The sequence below is a fragment of the Danaus plexippus genome, chromosome Z (genome assembly GCF_018135715.1).
Source record: "Danaus plexippus chromosome Z, MEX_DaPlex, whole genome shotgun sequence".
NCBI classification, from domain to species: domain Eukaryota; kingdom Metazoa; phylum Arthropoda; class Insecta; order Lepidoptera; family Nymphalidae; genus Danaus; species Danaus plexippus.
Genome location: NC_083559.1, coordinates 6,323,494 through 6,345,379, shown reverse-complemented (window position 1 = coordinate 6,345,379; position 21,886 = coordinate 6,323,494). Strand labels below are relative to the sequence as shown.

The following is a 21,886-nucleotide window of genomic DNA, read 5'->3' as shown; positions in this document are numbered from 1 at the left end:
GATTAATAAATAGTTTAAATGACTAAAACCAAAATCAGAAACAAATTGTTGATAAAAACCTACATCTTATTGGTTCTTAAAATTAAAACACTTAAAGACGCAACATAATTACGTTTTATTTACTTAATTGAAGTAAAGGAAGCGTCCCAAATATAAAAACTGTATATTCATCACAAAAAACCTTCAACCCAAAAACTTCAACGTCAAAACCCGTCAAATTCTCATTGTCATTCACCGCAATCAACTTGTCTCCAATGACATCGTAAAAGAAACTCGTCTTGCCTCCTGTTTTATTTATAACGCAAAGTGAACACCGTTTCATAGCATTTATTCATTAAAAAAAACATTTAAAATCATGCGCTCAAAGTCGCCACAGAAGCGTGGAAGGCAAAAAATTGTCCGGCCGCCGACATACAGAGTCGAAAACGAGTACAATCCGGAAGCAATGCCTCAGTATTTTCAGGTTATGTATCCGCGGCTTATAAATTATTTATTATAGGCCCTTATTGGTAGGATCTCGCGTTTGTCTTTTTGCTCAAAATACAATGGATGGCCGACGTTGCGGACCAGTGATGTCGATGTAAATTATAGTGCATGCTACTTTAATTTAATGTTTTTCATGCGACATTTTGCGATTTGAGAGACAGCTTAATGGTTCCACCTTTCGTTTACATGGACATAGAATATGCTGAAAATTTACCACAAAATTTATAATATTACCTTATTTTAGTATAAAAACCAACTAGGGACATGTTAGAAGACCGCTGTGAGAGTTCTAGATATGAACTATAATTATTGATATTTTTTTGTCCTGTTATTTATGTATGTACTTCAGGCAGTGATAAATGCTGCAAAGGTACTTAAATCCTCATTTCGCCTTCAATGTTATAATTTACCATATAAATAAATAGATATCAGTGAATGTACTGGAAGGAAGACGGTTAGCATGGACGAATCCGCATGCGGCAAATTCCTTTGTTCTCATTGTTCTTGGCAAGAAGAAACATAGAACGAGCGTAAGAAGAAATATGGAGGAACCATGTTATAGAGAAGTAATATTGTATATCATTAATATAAAAATAAACAACACACCTTTAAAAATAAATAGTATTACAACTCATGCTATATATTCACCAAAATAGAAGGATATGTAGTTTCTTCTTACCGAAGTTAACTAATTCAATACATCATTATATCTACTAAATTACGTAACAGGCCAAAATTTCGTTAAATAATACATCCTGCGTAATGTTTAAGGTTGCTATTTATGAGGAGTTACTGTGCCTCTAATATCAAATTAAATTAAATTTGGAGTCTATTATGTAAATTTTCTGCTTCAATTTATCAGTTAATTTTGAATTTTCGATTATAGAGCTTTGTTTATGATTTATATACAACTGTAAATGACCTGAAGCAGACAGCATTGTGGCTAGCGATAATGGAACCGAGATTCTGTGCACCGCCACGATTGTTAGGAGAAGCCAGTATCGACTTAGGAGAAATTTGGTCTCAGCCTCGTAATTACCATTTTGTGTTCTTCCATAAAATATTACATTATTTATTAATTTAAATTGGTTATAAAGTTAATCATATTAAAATAATATCAGTATCGATGATCTAGATCATCAATCCTTTCATAAATGGGCGCAATTACTTCATCCCCGTGATTGGGCTGCTCAGCCGGTCGGTTTTCTTCAAGTTGACGTGTCAATTATTTCCAAAGCAGAGGAGCAAAACCTAATGCCAATAATTGGAAAAGATAAATTAGAAGAGTAAGAATCTTATTTTAGCTCATCTCAAACATCATAATAAAATTAGTAACACATGATTAGTTAAGCTACCTTAATAGTTTAAAAAATGCTACAAACATGCACCAAGAGCGTGCTGAAGTATTGGATAATTTAAAATAATATATTGTTATAAGATTAATTGCTTACCTTTCAAGACATTTATATTTAAACTTTAAATTAAACCCCAGTAACGTAACTATAACAAACAATTTATATAGCTACTCACATCATAATAGTTATTTTCCTTGCGTGCGTATTTCGTCGAGTAAAAATAAATATAAAATCTTAAATGATTTTCATCATCATTTAATAGTAAAACCATTTTTTTTCTATAATATTTGAATATTTCCTTGATAATTATAAGCATTTATTTATTTCATTTAAGTATTTACATCCGGTTATAAATAGTATTGTTTTCATGAAATTAGTCATAAGAAAGCATTCCCAATTCACGTTTATAACTTTTGTAACATACATAGAATTTTAATTTATTGGATATTTATGTTTGTAATATCAATTTCCTAGCAAACTGCTTCTCCACTCTGACGCTCAACAGCAGTGCGCCAATTATGTTATCACAGTGCATGCAGCTTTAGGTCTACCTAATAGCACCCACGATGAAATAGGCAAGCGTATTGGGAACCCTCCCAATACTTTCGTAAAAGTTTCCTTTTGTGGCCTTGTGGTAAATTTAATTTTCATCAAAATTTTTCTGATAGTTACTTTAAATACTGATATAATGTTAAATATATATTCATTATTCCATCTTTCTGATTTGAAATTCCGATATAATAAAACAGATCCTTAGCTGCATTATAAATCTAACTATCATTATTTTTTTTAGGCCAAAACTGGAATAATTCGTCGTAATAATAATCCGAAATATAGCGAACAAATATCTATAGTAGAAATGTTTCCTAACATGTGCCAAGCCATACGTTTCGAAGTTTACTCTGTCGAAAGGTGCTTTCATCGAGTTATATCCTGCACCCAATTGAAACTCGGCCAAGTATCACATGACGGAGAGAATGGTTTCTAACATTGCTATTTATAGGCACCTTGTTAAATTGTATGCGTTTTAGTTTGAATTTACTAAAACTATGTGTCCACATATATTCATAAAGCAGCTATTGAAAAGCAATACAAACAAAATATTAAGCTAGGAGCTCAAAGTATTTTATGATATTGTCGTATAGAAAAGTAAAAGTATATGACGGCTATATCTATAAAGTAGATGATTATGCCAAAAACTACTATTCCCTTATTCATAATCTTCTACGAGTCTTGTTTATCTTTGTTTTTATCATCCAAACAGCCATAGACTTTGCTGACTAAGATATTATAAATCGGGTTGCTATAATTTTCCTCTAAAGTCATTTTAGCATTTTACTTCTAATAAAATTTTAAGATATAGGATAATGTTGGGTATAAAATATTGGTTAAACAGACTTTCAGTTTGTATTTTTTTTAAGGGTTTGTACCAACGTTTGGACCATCCATGATCCAAATGTATGGTACAACGTGTGGTGACTCGTCGACTGTGATGGGTCAGGAGAGTCCATATCATCGTGGAGCTTTGGTTGTGACTCTTAAAATTATAGTGCCGTATAGTCAGCGAGGAATCAGAACTATAGCAGTCGAACCAGTCCCACGTATCAATTTAGTATAAAGTTTTTATTTTTAACAATTTTTTCTTATATTTTAGAATTCTAATACATTCTTTAATTACCAATATTTATGTAAACAGTAAATAAATTTTGTATTTTACATAACTACAATTGCAGGAAAACATTTGGTCTTATGAAGACGTTTGTATTTTGTGCCCAATATTCGAAGTTTCTATGTTAGATCGCAAAATAGTGGGTAGATTTTGTGGTATTGCGATAACAGTTGGGGATTTGCCGAGTGACGAAAGACCAGGCACAGGTATTTTCTGCAGTACAAATATTACAAATGTTTATGTAATATAATAAATTTATTATGTCACCTTGACCTTTGCAAGGGTGGCGAGAGCTATTGGACCTTATAACAGTTTCTACTAATTTTGTATATAGGGGCTACGTTGGCTCTGTTTAGAAAACTGATCTGATTTTTATCGAACTTGTAATAATATAAAACAGATTTTCTTTAATTAAAGATACGTATCAGAATAAATTTGTCCAGTCAAAACATAGGCTAGGTACATTAAAATTTAAGGATGTTACCAAATTAAGTTTAATGTTAAATATTATGTATGTTGAGGTAATTGGTTTTAAAAAAACTAAGTTCTGATTTATGAAAGCGTCTAATAGAATTAAATAACGAAAAACAACTAATTTATTAAATGTACGTAAAAACTATTTTCTTTTCAGATTTCTTGAAGATGATGACTGAAATAGGCGAGTATCTCTCTTTGTAATTATATTTGTCGTGAAGAAAATAATGTTGTTTCATGGAAACAAAAAACAACAACTACAATATAAAATAAGAAGATAACATTGCATTTAAAATGCTTTTCTTCTTTGTAGAAACTCGTAAACTGCATAACACAGGAAACCTAGAAGTTCATAAACATAAAAGTGTATACGGCTATGTTGATTTTTGTAATTCTTTTCCTGTCCTACAATATGCTACTCGACTTCCAGATTTCAGATGTAGGATGTATAGAAATAATATGATTTATGGAATTCAGAACGAATTGGTATGTTACTATATAAACTTAAACAAATGTGTCTTCCGTCAAAATGAGAAACATAGATTAACAAATTATGTAAAATAAAATAAAAACATAACTCAGGTAAAATCACTAAATGAAATCCAAAAAAAGTTGAAAACTTTTGATTATTGCTATCTAAGTGACCTCGAGGATGAACTACATAAAGCAATAGACGAGACGGCTGGAAGTATTCTTAAGTTCATTGACATAGTACAATCCACGATTATATCTACCCCTTGCAATACTGTTATTCAGTACAACACCGAATTAGATCTTAAACAAATGGAGTTACAGATGGAAGAACTAGTATGAAGTATTTTTTGTTATATTGTGTACATATATAATAACATTTTAATTTAAATAGAAAATGTTAATTATATAAAATGTTAATTTCATGACAATCGATATTAAACCTTAAGATTTAAATTTCTAATATTATCGTAGTTTTGTTATTTTTTATATCATCCAAACATTGTTATCTTTAAATGTTTTTCTTTTTAAATTAAACGATTAATGGCTTTATTCGATCTTTACATGTTATGATCTTACAGGAAAAGATACATCAACAGATTACATACAAGTCTAAATGTTATTCAATGTATAAAATTCAGGAATTTAGAGACGTTCCCAGTAGTTCCAAAAAAGTTGTCAAAGCCTTAATAAACGAAGCCAAGAGTGTGGCGCAACATTTAAACAGTTTGGTTTACAAAGTTTGTATCGATGTAGTAGTAAAATAAACTATTGATAGATTTTTTTTTTATTGTTTAAAATATTGTTATTAATATGTTGTGCAAATTAATAAGTACAAGAACAAGAAGCTATTCTGTATGGAATAGCCATTACTTAGATTTCTTATAAAAGCATAGTTCGCATTTACAATTTAGATTTTATGTAAAGAAAAAAATATTTAGAATTTATCATGTACATATATTTCAAGGGTTTTTGACTAATATAATAATATGAAATTTTTTTTACACAATGAACCAGAGTTCAGAAGGCTGGCCAGATATCGTGGTTTGGCTTCTTAATAATGGCTCACGAGTGGCCTTCGCAAAAATATCCGCTGCTGATATTGTCCACTCCGTCATATCAGAACAAAAGGGAGAGTATTGTGGCCGAATACAAACCCTTTGCTTAAAGGTTGAGTTTTCTCATTTTAGTTTTTTTAATAGTAATGAATTATTTTCATCGGAGTAATATTTACTTTTAAATTTAGGTATAAAACACATTTGTTATATTATATTCCTCCTCCTTCTTTTCATTAATGTATATAATCTGATGATATTCTTTGCATTGGCAAGTTCGAATATGCAAATAGTTAAAATATTTTTTTGTTCTTTAATATTGACTTGTGCATATTTGTCCAAATGATTTTTTATCTTCACCTTTTAAGAAAGACTGTAACTCGAAAACACTGCAATAAAAATATTCATCTTTTTAACACAAAAAAAAAACACTATAAAATTTCATTTAACTCATAGCTACCTTTAATACTTTACAATTATTTTCGCTTCCTTATGTTTTCATTTATGAAATAGAAAAGTTTGTTATTCAGGCAGGAGTATATTCGTTTTGTTTTGATTTCATTACAGCCGTTGAAATGTCCAAAGCATATGAATTCCCCGTTATTGAGTTGTTACTGCGTTGCGGGAAAAGTAGAACTTCTAATGTGGATGGGGCTTCATCGCCAATCGTCTGATTTTGAATTCTCTATACCTCGTGGATATAAACTAAGAATGAAGAAATACAATATGTTCATTAAATCTAATATTATGGTAAGGCTAGAACTAATATATTATTAGATTTCAATAAATGTATGAGCTATATTTGGCTAATTCTATTTATGTGCACGTGATCTTAAATAGTCTTTTGAACGTTATACGAAGATGGTCCGATAAGTAATTTGTCTATAAAATAAAAAAAAAAATCATTTTGGAAAAATTTCGATTATTTTATATATGGTTCTTAGGAAGTTTACAAATTAGTATGACACTCTTTACCGTCGTAGTAAAATAGTACTTTTTATTCATCAAACGAGGTTGTTTTTTCCGTCATTTAGGGTTAAACAAAAAAATTTACCATCATTCGAAGCTTCCTTCGAAAATAGACTTACGACCGATCTTGCTCTTTTTCCATTTTCCTAACCTTCCCTGCATTATCGCTTCTACAAATAATATAAAGTTATTGGTCAAATATGATTAAATTGTGACAGTAGCCTCCTATGAATATTTTCCATGTCATTGTAAACTTTTCTATCGGTAGTGATGAATCAGCCCTTAAGGCTAACTCGTCGGACTTCCCGAGTACATGCTAACAGATTATCAATAAATTTGGAGAAAGTTTTTCTATACATCCAAATACCGTTTATGTATTTAGGAATATGTAACAGAAATATAAGTTTCTCATTTTATCACAACTATTTTTAGCTGGTCGAGTGTAGAGCATTTATATACAAAGCTAAGTTAAATTATGAAGTCCATGGCAATATTCGTAAACCAACCTTTGTAAGAATAAACGCGCTTAATTCTGTGAAGGACACAGAGGTATATTTAGTTCAGCTTAAACTTAGTTTTACAATATAATATCTCCATAATATTTAAGTAATAACTCATAATTGTAGTTGAAGTCAGCACTGTCGCCGGTTTGGAACCAGGTTATTAAGATCAAGCAAATTGTTTTTATGAGCCAACACCGTCTCCTCGAAAGTCCTCCTATTGTTTTTGTTGAAATAAACAATAACGAACTATCTGTTAGTATGTCAGGTCAAGCATTAATAACCTTTAGAACAATGTTAAAGATATTTCGTGACTATGCTTCTTTGTATCGCAAAATAATAAGCTATTTAAGATTCTTAACTATTGATCCCAAAGTGGAAAACTATTGATTAATGTGTTGAATAAAATATGTATACTTAAAGTTAGATGTTTATTGGATGGGTTTCATGTGTTTCATAAAAGATCAGAAAACATTTTCGGCGAATCAATACTGAAATTTAGGTCATTGTTAAAATTTATAGGTTTTCGTTTAATTTGGCCTTAGCATCTTCGAGTTACATATAAAACCATTGAAACAAGTCTCTGATTAAAAAGCAAAATACATTAAGCTATGATTTAATGTTAAATAACCACCAGTCAAATAGAGGCGCTACAACGCGTTTTTGCACTCATAACAATGAAGGGAATACCAAAAAGTGGGATTTCTTTGGATGCTCATTCTGACAAATTTGTCACCCTTTGATGTTAAATTAATCAAATAATTTTAAAAGTTTGATAATTATTTCAGTTGTTTCAGTTTTAACTTTAAAAATGTATGTATTAAAAGTTTTTTTCTTCAAAACAATTAATACTATTATGATAATTTATAAGCTTCAAAGAAATTGTTACGTATTTAATATTTCTCAAGTTGGAATTTTGAAAAGAACTTTTCTTAACAAGTTTTTATTTCTATAAAGAAATATATATTTTATTGTTGCCATAAAACTTTAGTAACATGTTTTACTGTCATATTACAAACAGAACTGATTTATAATACCATTTAGAAAATTTTAAGATTTTTATATATGTATTTTGCAAAACAACATGGTAATTTTTAAAGCGTCTATATCTTCTATATAGACATTTTAATCATGTTTTTTTAAACATATTGGCACGCTTATATTTTCTAAATAACGTAATTATTTACTCCTTATGCATCTTGTCTTAGAAAGCTGTATAGGTATTGCGAAAGTCAATGAGAATTTCGCGAATTATATAAACTAGCAACATATCATGTTATTAAACAAACGTTATACATTTTAAATAATTTTTTTAGGTATAATTGAGTTTTCCCTGGTAAGGTTCACATTTTATTTCGTGTATGCAACATTTGATTTTTATTTTAATAGACGCGTTGTGAAGAACTTTTATGAACTATAAGCTTCTAACGTTTTCATCCTTATTACGGACTTTCATTTTTTAAATGTCTTTGTAAACAACGTAGAAAAACGTAACAAACGAAATCTGTATTTTTTATTATTTTAGGGTAAAACGGAATTGTTAGGAAGGATAAAAATTTATCCCCAAGTAACTGATGAACCGAGCTATGATAATGCACCCAGCCTCCAGTGGTATGATTTCTATCGAGGTACCGAATTCGGCGGACAAGTTCTGATGTCAGTACAATTGTTACAGGTACTTAAAGTATTATATTGTACTTTCTGATTGTTATATTGAAAGTGTTATATTATTAACTTCAAATACTACATGTAGTTCATTGTGACATAAATTATAAACCTTTAAATAGACACAAAAAATATATATTCCCATGAATTTATTAATTAAGGTAGGAAGGTACCAAAAGAAATAATAAATGTGAGACTCAACAATTTACACAATTGTAGGTTGTTGAATCTTAATGATGCTTGACATTGTTCTGAAACATTTATTTAAAAATTATTACTAACACAATACTGGAAATCTATAAAAAATATTTGCCGTTATTCGTGTCCCTAATTGCATGAAATAGTTGCGAACACAAGGATCGCAGTAAGAGTCAATAAATTGAATCATTTGGAATTATAGATTTTTTTCCAAAATGGCAAGTGAAATAAATTGAAAACTGAAACTTGAAAGAAGTCAATGCAAGAACACTTATGTTTGAAAGTCATAATAATTATCTAAACTAGAAATAAAAGTGAATGTTAAAACTGTCAATATTATAGGTATCTATAACAAAAATGACTCCACTACCCCTATATAAAATTTTATTGAATAGCGATTTTATGTCTTGACATTATTGAATATTCCGTTTGAAAGGTGGTAAATGCTTTTTGATGTTACCAAATAATTTGAAAAAAAAAAATGTAAGAAATTTAAAAAAAAGTTAAGTTTTAAATTCGATATAAAAGTGTAATTTCATGTGAAATACACATAAGATGGGAAAGGAATATGTAACATATAGGAATATTACACTATTTGGTTCTATAATTAAAATTATTTTTAAAATAGCTAAGTTAAATCTACCGCCATCTACAGTTAGAAAGGTAATAGATAGACTTGCTTAACGTTGGAATTTTGTCTTAAAAATGTTATAGCTTGTGCATAGAGGTCCTTCCATTACATGAAAGTGAATAAATTTACAACAATGTATTTTATTCCTTACATCAAGAACGAAAAATGTTTTAAAAACTGCAATTAAATTTTTATTTTATTGAAATACAAAAACAACAGAATACACTCTGGAAGCTCCATCTAGCGGACTTAAAAAACATGAATCGTTCTAGGTCGCTTCACAGATGATTTAGTTCCTTATAACAGATGTCACTAGTAATCTTTCTATAAATAGTGTTGTCTTTATTTCAAGATACCTGAGAGATTACTTAGGTCTACGGAATACACTTCAGAGGAAGAAATTTTCGAAGCGAACACTGCCGACGACACCGAGATTTTTGAAGGAATTGAAACTCTTCCAATAAATCTTCTTCCAAAATCTTCTTCTTATAAGTAAGTTAGTTAAGAAGAAAGTTTAGGCATTTAATTGCATTGATGAATTCAGACTTTATTTTTTTCTGTTCCAGGTATATAAATTATTTTTAAAATGTAAAATGCAAATAAATTGTAAATAACTCTAGGTAGAATAAAGTTAATATATTCTATTATTGCCTCTCAGAGTCGACGTTTATTGGTGGGGACTTCGGGATATCGATTCGATGCGAAAACCCTGTATTGTAATGGAAATTGAAGATCTCAGTATAAAATCTGAAATAATTACAGAGAAGGCTCACAACTGTAATTTTTCTAAAGGTCGAACCACGCAGGTTTTTGAGGCCTATTTAAACGAAGCTTATTGTCTGCCATTAAGAATAAAATTGTACGATGCCAGCACTTTCGGGAGATCGCTATATATAGGAACTAATACTGTAAAAAACTTCAGTAAATATATGATTAAATGGCTACCCGAGGATGAGAGGGAAGCTTCTCTAAAGTGTATTTCTATTATGTCATCAGATTTTATTCAAGGTTATAAATAATGGTCAAAATTAGACAATTAATAGAATTATCATTAAATAAGTTGGGCAATAATATTGTTTTCAGTAAATAAATTTGTATATATAAAAAAAAGTTCTAAATTTATTTGTGAAGACGCCTATGGTAGTAAAATATCTATGAGGAGTTTAAGTACCACTAAAACGGCGCGCAGAAAATGGTATAATATATTCAAAAATAAAGAAGTGGATGAGGAGAAATATACTCTTTTACCCGTCTTTATGGATAAACTTGAGAATAACTTGGCAGCAAAGACCTCAAATACGAAACCGAAGGACTGGTGGTTTCGATATTTATGTTCGCAAAAAGTAACCCCTTAAAAACAATTAAAGAAAATGATATGTTAAATAACTTTTTACATGAATCGTATCAAAATAATTTATGAATCTTTGTTTTCATTAGCCTTTATATCTTAAACGTAAAATTCTTTAATTGTAGGATTACATTGACGAAGATTCTACCACATTGAACACATTTCATAAACTGATCGTAAGTTATGATAATCAAAAATATCATGTTATATATATGTATACTGTCTGGCTAAAATTTTTTTGTGGTTGTAGTATAATTGATTTTGAATCTTGTAAAGATTGTTAAACATATTTCAGATATACGAGACAGAAGTTGAGACTCAGCCAGAATTTTCCAAGTTTAAAGATTGGTGCGCTACACTGAAACTTTATAATGGAAAGAAAACAGGTATTCCAGATAAGGACGAGAAGCTTTACTGCGGTTTCTTAAAGGCGGGATTTGCGATATATAAGTGGCCCCCGCCAACTAACACGATCGCTGTTACTCCCAGCGGAATTGACTTAAATAAAGGGTAAGGGTTTAAGGCGTCAAGTTATTGATTTCGTGATTTAGTAGAGGGATCGCATTTTGCTTGCTTTTTTATCAGTTGATTTTGAACAAGTTTAAGTTTGAGGATTCCGTGTATAGATTAATTAAAGGATTATACTGGTAGGTAGTTACCTCATAACTAATAAATATCAGTCCAAACTGGGAGATTCCACCATCGAATTGAATTGTCAATTCGTGTACGAAAGAATATTAAAATATAATGAATGCCATATCAAAGAGTACATGTGTGACATATACCTTAATAAAATTTAACAAAGCCTGTCAACTAACAATACGCTTCGTAAATTTGTATTGTAATTAAAAAATTATTTTCATACCCACGTTAATTTATTTTTTTATGAATAAGTATATCAGCCTTAAGAAATAAATAATTTTAACATATATCTATGTTTCATAGATTTTTTAACGATCATCCCCATAATAATCCTGCTGAATTTCTCGTCCGTGTTTACATTGTGAAAGGACTTAATCTCAAATCTAAAGAGTTCACTGGGCAATCTAATCCTTACGTTGTGTTAAATTGTGGAAACAAACATATAGCTGATCGAAACAATTACGTCCCGAACTCAGTTAATCCAATATTTGGAAAGTAAGTTTTTATACCAAATACTAACTATCCTTTACAAGTTTCCTTATATTTTGATCTGATTAAGTTAGACATTTATGGGTAATATAAAATTATACATTATTTTTATTGGCACAATACTTTTATTTTTACTAACAGAATGCACGAAGTTCATTGTTGTCTGCCTGATGACTATCTTTTGGCAGTTTCGTTATATGACTACGGAATAAACTCGCCTGATAAATTAATTGGTATAACAACAATTGACCTAGAAGATCGCATATATTCTAAACACAGAGCTCGAGTTGGTTTACCTTTAGATTACAGCCTGTAAGATATTATTACATAAAAGAAAACTTTAAAAAAATATATTGTTTATTGAGCATTTTAATTGTATTGATATACACTAATATTAAAATGTTAGTATCCTTGATTCTGTTACCATTCATATACTTTAGGTCTTTCATAACATTTTAAATAAATTTGAAACAAAAATTTAATGATTTGTAGAATTAGATATCATAGAGCTTCTAGATAAAATTGTTTCTTTTTTATTTATTACAATACTAAATAGAATTTATATGTATAGATGTATTTAAAGAAATATATATTTCTTGTCAGAAACGAACCTTTCAAATGGCGGGATTGTTTAAAACCTTCAGACATTCTCGAAGAAATTTGTTCAAAGAACCATCTTCCGCCTCCAAGATTCATAAACAGTAATACCTTGTTAGTCAATGGTGTAGAATATAGAAACAATGAGAAAGGTCTGTTATGTCATATACATGTACCCTACATAACTTTTTATATGTAGAATTTGCGTAAACAAATCTACATATCTACAAATCTACATATTATTAAATCCAAACGATGTTATAATTTACTATTATATTGTCTTCCTAGTGATATGTAATGTATTAAAAAATTTACATATCCTTGCTTTGGTACTCTGTTCACCTTGTCTCTATGAAAATATATTACAGACGCTACTTTTTCATCAGCCGCTCTACAAAGAGAAAAGCTTTGTTTGAGTATTCTACATAAATGGCATACGTTACCAATTTGTGGGTATCACCTTGTTCCCGAACACGTTGAAACGAGGACATTATATGACCCAAATAAACCGGGAATCGAACAGGTTTAGCATGGAAACATATTTTATTTAATAGTAATAAAGTTAATTTTAAGTCATACTAAAACTAAGTTATTATTTGTTTGTGTGTTCTTTGGAGTTTTGCCAATTATATGTCTGATTTATGAATTCCTTAATTTTGTATTCTAACTGTAACACACAGTATAATATTAATTTTTAGGGTAAAGTTATATTATGGGTAGATATTTTTCCTTTGGAAACGGGTGTTTATATCCCACCCCCCATTAAAATTACCCCCAGAGAGGCTGAAGATTACGAACTCAGACTAACTGTTTACAATGTTCGAATCAAAATGAGTGACTTAGATAACTTAGGAAGACAAGTCTCTGACATTTACGTGAGAGCGTAAGTTTTAAAATATCATACTTACAACCATTCAAGTAGTTAGTGGGACGACTCTAATACCGTCACTGTATATGTCGAAGAAATCATCCCTTACTGAGCATGTTATGTTTACTCAGGTAATGAAAATTATAATTTTATATATACTCTCATATATATATATATATATATAAAATAGACAACCAACCACAATATATATATATATATATATGTTCCAAAATTAATAAAACATACTTTCAAATACAAAATGACATTGTGGTTGGTTGTCTATTTTATTGTATTATTTAGGAACCACTCATGCACTCTTGCAAAAGTTTACGAAAAATAATATGTAAAAAAACATTTTAGATGGATCGGTTCTTCAAATCTATATCAAAATACAGATGTTCATTATCAATGTTTCGAAGGGAAAGGTAATTTCAATTGGAGAATGATTTTCCATTTCAAATACGAACACGCAGACAGGAAGGTACATTTATTTAATTTTAGAGCTATTTATGTAATCATAGTAATAACTTATTCGAGCTAAATGTCAACTTAAACAATAAGGTTTTAAAGATAACGTTTTAAATTAATTTTAATATATTTTTTACGTTTATCATTCCAGCTTGTTAACAAAGAGAGAGGTATCTTTACTGAAAGTGGCGACAACGTACCGCCTGTACTTGTTGTTCAGGTCTTAGACAACGATGATTTAAATCAAACCGAGGATTTAGGTAGTCAACGACATGTGTATATTTAAATGATTTATTATTTATATGCTGATAGTATTGTGAGGAAAGCATGTCTAAAGTAGTTACTCTCTTATTAAAAATAAATTTAAAGTTACAGGTAGTAGTTGTGATGAACTAATACAAATTGCGGAATAAAAATTACTCTTATCGAACGAAATAAGTGTAATTTTTATTCTGCAATTTGTATAAACGGAGAATTGAAATTCGTTATAGAGGAGGGCGGGGTTAGTTGAACAATTTTCCACTCAGTGGTTATAGCGGATCAACTGTAAGAGCTAAATGGCTTGTTATGCATTCTGATGGATTAGCAAGTTATTTTTGAAAAAAAAATTCAATAGTATTTTTTCAAACATGTTGAGTTTAGAGCTGTAACTATTCTACAATAAAAAGTGTGTAATATTTATCATGAAAAATTCAATCTCAAATAAATAAAATACATGCCTCTTAGGTAAGGCAAGCTTAGTGACAGATGCTCAACGCTTAAAAAGAGTTACATTACAAAAGAGTACAATACATAACTATTAACGAGACCGAAAGGAAATTTCCTTTTTTCAATCTACTTTTTTTAACTTTTTCAGTGAAAAAACAAATGAATAAAAAGTAATTTTCACTGAATGATCAATCGACGGTAAAATTAACCAAACATCAACATACTCGTATGTACCTTAATGTTAATTTAAGCATGAAGACATGCAGAGTGTTTGTTTGATGTGAATCATAAATATATTTGTAATAAAATAAATTAGACTATAAATAATACGAAAATATCTTTAAAATCCTGAAACATAATCGTCATATCCATTATTTTCATTGGTAAAAACCGGCCTAGTTTTTTACAGAGCAGTTTGCTTGTAAACATAACGCTGGATGCACGTTTGTGTCTGCAAACAATAACCTACGCAGCAAATCAGGAAAAGTCAATATCGTTACTTTCCTCACATGAGAACTGAGAAGTGAAATCCCCTTTTTAGTTCTTTTTAGAGTATTTGTTACAAAATGAAATCATATCTCCGCTTATTTTATTATTGTTGTTTCTAGTTTGTGAATTATAACTCAACTAACACGTCCCTGAAGTGTTAAACAAAATATTTGCAAAAAACAGTTGGAATTATAAAAACAATCGTATTATATATAATAACTATTAATAAACTACAATACAGACGATTCGTTTCAGCTTACTTCTATTTTACTTTTTGGACGTGAAAAGAGCGCTTGTATTTCATTTGATTAATGAGTCTTCAGCGGCAGTCATACAATTAGTTCCTCTCTCGCGACCTCTTCTTTTAGTTAATGCATTTTTTTTGTCGTCTCATCTTTTATGTTTGAAGAAAATTATTTTCGTACTTTATGTTCCTTGACTGAAAAAATAAAAATAATCAGAATAATATTAAAAACAACTTACTCAAAAAAATTGCTTTCCAGGGAAACTTATGCTAAATCTGAACTCTTTGACTTGTGGAGAGAAACAAGCTCAGGACTGTTCCTTAGAGTCCTTGAATAACAATAAAAAAATTGATTTGTTCTATACCGAATCTATAAAATCCTGGTGGCCTTTAGCTACAGTTGATGAGAGTTCTGGAGCATTAATTTTTAGGGTATGAATAATATTAACAGAATTTATCTTATATTGTGTTCTTAAATTGGGTTACACATGTCTCACGTTTCATGTTGCACATTCTAAGCTTTATACCGGTACTTGAAAAGTTACAGTTGCGTTAAGAATTATTATTCATTACGTTCAGTTTTATACGTACCTACCTGTCTCTATGTATTTTATATTATACTTCTCAGTTAATATTATTCGTATGTCAATGGAAATTTTCCTCTTTCTATATAACTTTATTACATAATAGTCAAATAAATACAACTAAAATTAAAGATAAAGCTAAGGAAAATTTATAATTTTTTTACAATATTTTCTCGTATAACTTTCGGTGCGGTTGTTCCGTTTCATCTCAGGAATGTCTGGTTGGATTTGAGAAGAATATCTCTGGTAAATAGCAGATATAATAAGGAATGACTTAAGTAATTGTGATCGAAGAATTTTTTTCCGAGCTGTTAAGTCAAGGGCATAGCTTGTTTATAATAATACTTGTGTTCATAATAAAAGATGTAAAACATTTTTAAATGACACAGTTCTACACTATTTCTATTTTATGTTTGTGATAAACAATAATATTCGATTACGTTTTTATTAAATAAGACTTTACCACATACGAAAATATTATTTTAGGGTTGCATATACTTAGAACTGACATTGATGCCATTGGAGAAAGCTGTTGTAATGCCGGTAGGCGTCGGAAGAGAACCTCCATTTCCTTTGTTGGCACCTGCGTTAGTATAGTAGTATAAAAATTCATTACAGTTAACTAGAAAAGCTGCTATTTAGAAAATTGTTTAACTCAACTATATTTTATTTAATTTGTTCATGCTCTGTTTTAAATAATATATGTATTATTTTTATTTTCATAACAGGCGACAAGATTTTTCGGGACGATTTTTAGGAAAAATACATCAATTGAAAACTACGTTTGACAATCAATTATGTATCTTAGCGGTCCTATTGAGTTTTATATTTTTGCTGATATTCTTGGCGATGATATATTTTCAACTTCCATCAGTCATTTTCGACTTTATCGATATTATTTAGGTAATTTTTTTCTGTTCATAAATAGCATGAAACACAAAAACTTTTAACTTGCCAATTACACAATGAATCTTGGGAAGGATAAAAATATTTTATCAAGTTCGTTGCCTTTAATCAAACTAATGAAATTCTTTTGAATTTAAACATCCACCTACTTTACAAATGGATTTATGGTTATGAACACTTAAGTAATGGCAATTGACTTCATTTACGATTACATTAGTAAAAGTTTTTCGAAGGGTAATATTGTTTAAGTATTTTTATATTATTTGTATAATAATAATTTAATAAACAAATAATTTGTAATGATAATTTCATTTTATTGATATCCTTTCATTGTTGCACACAATGTTCTTTGTTGTTGGTTGGATACAAAGTTTTTAAATCATAAATTACTATATATTAAAAAGAGGGGCTTACACTTTTAAACGATGCATCTACATTTATGATATACTTTATTCATTTATGATCGACATTTCAGCTCTAATATGACTATTAAAGTAATTTTTGTAACCACTATTTTTATACCAACTTCTTAATCATCAATATTGTTATTATTATATTGAGTAAATGATTTCGTTATGGTTTGTCATACTTGTAGAGAATCTATATCGAATAACTTAATTCTCTGTTTTATTTTTTTGTTTCTTCTTGAATATTGATTGGAAATTGGAATCAATATAAATAGTAGGTACTATATAGAATATATAAAATAAACACTGAAAATTTTGGGTTTACCCAAAGTTCTTTATTTATAAAGAAAGTGACTTATCTTTGGTGATTAGGGAAACTGTGATTTGGCTCAAGCAAATACTTATGTTTTTAACATTTATTTGGCTCTATGTAGTTATGTTGAGGCTCGTCAACAATAAAAGATCAAAGTAGTAAAAAAAAGTATGATCAGATATTTTCGAACGTGTCTTATTAGGATAGGATCAGCTAATTACAGAATGAAAAGTGTGAATACTACGAATCTTAAAGAAACGGGAGAGCTACAAAGTTGAGTTCAAAACTTTCGAGCAATAAAATATTTTTACAATCTAAGAAGTAGCAGAAATTCGACCTTAAATATTCGTGGTACCATCACCAATGTATTTTAAATATTTTGAATTATTTTGTTACTTTAATATTCATTATATGTGAACAAAGTTGACATACCTATATTGTATATTCCCAGTGAGTGATTTCAAATTTGTATTAATTTAAAACTATTTTGGCCAAAAAAACACAACTTTACATTACAACATTGTAAAATTGTTTATAGAGTTTAGAAATTCATTGCAGCAAATCGGTTTATGGTTCATTGCAGCAAACCGGTAGAAAGTAATAATAGAAAGAAGTAGATTACTCACAGAAGTATGAATTATTTATGCCAATAAAAATACAACCCGACATTTAGTATTTACAAATGTAGTTGTGCGTAATAATCCGTCAAAAGTTTCTGAGAATAGTCTCGAATCACTTGCTCCTATTCCTTGAGAGTGCGCCGAGTAAAATTTTTTTTTGCTTATAAATAAAACTATTGTATTTAAAAACGTACATTATTCTATTCGCATGCTAGACATAGCTTTTCATTAAGTGGGATGTTTAAAAAAAAGTCAGACTTCGTGAAACCCGCCAGGTAATAGTTAGATTGTGTTCGGAAGTCTAAGACAAAGAATTATATTTATATAAATGTATATTTGGATGTGATGTTCTTCAGGTTTTCAAAATGGCGAATTGTTTTGCACCTTCTAATAAAAGCAGCGAGTTTGAGTTACATCCAAAACATCACATTATTGAAAGAAAACTTTATTTTAGGCTCACTTAAAAAAAACTTTGTTATTATTTCTTAATTCAATCCTTATACTAGTACTAAAGGACTACAGAGTGTCGGCCTGCCATATAATGCTAATTGTTAGTTGAGCAAATTCGAGTATGTAAATATCGGGAATTCTAAAATTTAATTTTTACTTGAGAGTAATACGGAGGAATTGTTTGTTTATCAAAAACTCTAAATCTATTTTGAAAAACAAAAATTTGGCTATAACTAATTAAAGAAATACCACGTAACATAGAAAAATTGAGACTTAGTATAAGATTAAGGAACGCGGAGGAAAAGGAACAAAATTCATTTTTTTTTTTTGAGAAATGCTTTAATAAATTGTAGTTTTTAAGGTTACGTCTCAAAATGTGTGTAAGCTAATCTATTTATTAATAATTCCATATTAGCAATATCTCATAAAACTAAAATTTAATAAATAAAAGTTTGAATTTAAAACTTAATTTTGTGGCAAATATATGACTACTTAATATCGACCATACAAGAATGAAAGTATTATCCAATTTAATTGTGTCTGAAACTGACACAAAATGACAGTAAATTTCATAAATTATATCGTTGTATAAGGTGAGAAATTATAAAAAGTTATATTGTATATTTCTTTTGTAGTCCGCAGCACGCATGTCTATACAAGAGGGCGGTCTCCGCACCGCATTTACTACTCGATGACCATACCAACACCGGTCGTGTTCGTTGCGTTGAGTGCAAATTTCATATAAAATAGTGCTGTTATTTGTTAGCTGTTACGCGGTAAGTGCTTATTTGTTGCCATTATTTTTTGTCTTCAATATCAAAGACGTCTATTGTCAATGAAGGTTTATATAATATTCATAGATATTTACAAAGGCTGTTTTAATTTATTATCTAAATATATGATGGTAGTGAGAGCTGTTAAAGTAAAGTGAAGTATTATTCAAATCCTTAAAAATGTAATTAAAAACTAATCATTGAAATATGAACAAGTTATTATTACTAGTATTTATAAATATTTATATACATACCTACAAATAATAATTAGCTATATACATGAAAGAATACAATGAATAAAATTTTGTAGAGTCTTACAGGGGCATTTCTATCTCAATTTAATTTCACTTCCAAAATATTTATTAATAATTTAGGTTAGTTCTTAAATTATCTATTTCTAAATTTACTTGTACTGGTAACTTTTAAAATTTTTATTTTTAAACACATCTGACAGAATCATATTTTCGTAAAGTTGTATTATAATGATTTTTATTTTTCAATTTGGAATAGACATATAATATACAAATAGTATATGAATACTAATTATTACAAAAATAAAATATTACGTTATTCAAAGTTTGAAAAATATCCAATAATAACTTTGTACTTTACAGGGATAATAAAAAAAATATTTTTTAAGACCTATTATAACTTTGTTGTTTGTGAGCTATTGAAGAAAATAAATAATACTTAGATAAAGAAAAGTTAAAAATACAGTTTTAGAGAAATATAATATAATTAAAATAAAATATATACGATAGATTTCAAATTTTACCCAACAATGTAAAATTTTTAAAAACGATATTTTAAGAATTTAACATTGGTTGTCATATCTTTATAATGTTATATATTTAAAGTTTCACTAAATTCACCGACTCGAATTAGATAAGATAGAGTGGCAAAGCGACTGGGGCACCTTGAGTCGGAAGACAGAATACCAATCTACCTAACATATAACACGGCCATACATCTAAGCTAAATACATATCAAAAATATAATAAAGGCCCAAAAGTTCAATTTAACTATTACATTACTATACATTTCAAAGTTGAAATTACTTTTTAAATTCATTATAGTTTCTTACATAACTTTTCTTAAAGTGGATAACAATGATGTTAGTCGAAGATTTAATTCTATTTTTCAATTTATCCAGCCAAAGTCGTCACAAATTTGAGAGTATTGTTTATTGTATAACTCCTTTGGATAAAATGTCTTTAAGCATCATTGGGAAAAAAAAAATATTGCAATATTTTGTCCAAGCACATATCTCATTTTGAAATTTATTTTATACTATATTAAATAATTATTTAAATTTAATAAAAAATTGTAGGTTCAGGAGTTTGTGTGTGGTCAAATGTGTAAAGGTGAATGTAGAAATTTATACGTTAGTTTACTTTATAAGGATTACATATGATCTGAGGCTGTACAGTTAGTCCTCATTGATAATACTGAATCTATATTGTTAAAGATTCTTTAATTGTGATTTTTAACATTGACTTAAATATTATATACTCCTTTGTGAGGTCGATTGTTTAGCTCATTGCCTACGTGAAAAAAGGTTTTATAAGATAAATTATACTTAACTAACCTGAAATTTAAGACTTTCGCGAGTTTTATTAATTTAAATGAAACTAATATTTTTCGGATATACTAAGCGTGCTTAATTTTTGTTAAAACTACATACTCCCGACGTTTGCCCGTGATCACGATTGCTGAAGAGTAACCGAAACGTCGGGAGTGTGTAGTTTTAAGAAAAAATAAAGCACGCGTAGTATATCCGAAAAATATTAGTTTCATTTAACCTGAAATTGTAAATCGGCTTAACAAAAATATAACAAAATATATAGATTTTTTATTTATAAATTATTTATATGAATTTTAATTATTTTATAACATAAATATAGAGTTGTCAATATTACTTTGGAGGATTTACAATAGATTATTGATATACCCTTATGAAGATTACACCATTTAATTACATTAAGCGAGTTTTTGGAAATATTTTAACAATAATAAAATGTACAATAACATTTATATTAGACCAATAATCAATTCTTTAATAGCTCCACCGCAATGACAAGTCATACCGATTATATTTTTTTTAACTATTGCTTTGCAAAGAACAAGTTGTACATTTAAATATATATGTGTAAGGTCTTGAGTGAAAAATGAGTCAGGACTTATTGTGAAAGATACGTGACTTCATCCGAATACGGAATATGCAGTATGACAACAATCATAATACTTAACAGTTGAAAATATTCTTGATTGTTAAAAGTTTTTTTAATGTCAATATAAAGAAATTCCATTAATTAATTCATTTTATATAAAATTTATACGAGATAAATTTATACGAGCCAAGAACAAAAGTGCATTGGAATTAACATGTCAATTTTAAGATTAAGTTTTTCTCTTTAATATGAGAAAAATACAAGATAGTCCAACGCTGAGAACTTAAACTAATTTTTATTTATATGTTAATACGATTAAATATATTATAATTGTAT

General features: G+C 28.8%; 1 protein-coding gene across 1 annotated transcript; it reads left to right on the top strand.

The window, feature by feature from the left end:
* The first annotated feature begins 355 nt into the window (after positions 1-355).
* LOC116777873 (otoferlin-like) lies at positions 356-15,764 on the top strand. Its single transcript, XM_061526460.1, has 29 exons — positions 356-463; positions 912-1,052; positions 1,373-1,517; positions 1,622-1,772; positions 2,316-2,475; positions 2,635-2,821; positions 3,263-3,453; positions 3,575-3,716; positions 4,259-4,470; positions 4,567-4,791; positions 5,037-5,195; positions 5,473-5,625; positions 6,078-6,260; positions 6,912-7,037; positions 7,112-7,234; positions 8,505-8,654; positions 9,826-9,965; positions 10,132-10,481; positions 10,605-10,816; positions 10,947-10,997; positions 11,117-11,331; positions 11,767-11,958; positions 12,094-12,264; positions 12,556-12,701; positions 12,918-13,072; positions 13,248-13,432; positions 13,778-13,898; positions 14,037-14,145; positions 15,586-15,764. The coding sequence occupies exons 1-29, from the start codon at positions 356-358 to the stop codon at positions 15,762-15,764; spliced, it is 4,782 nt and encodes a 1,593-aa protein (XP_061382444.1).
* Positions 15,765-21,886: the final 6,122 nt, after the last annotated feature.

What these genes read in the sequence shown, in the direction of transcription:
- LOC116777873 (XM_061526460.1), top strand. Translation starts at nt 356, where the DNA reads ATGCGCTCAAAGTCGCCACAGAAGCGTGGAAGGCAAAAAATTGTCCGG. An exon ending in CAGTCCCACGTATCAATTTA is followed by an intron (nt 3,454 to 3,574) that starts GTATAAAGTTTT and finishes CTACAATTGCAG; the next exon opens with GAAAACATTTGGTCTTATGA. An exon ending in GTTAATCCAATATTTGGAAA is followed by an intron (nt 11,959 to 12,093) that starts GTAAGTTTTTAT and finishes TTTTACTAACAG; the next exon opens with AATGCACGAAGTTCATTGTT.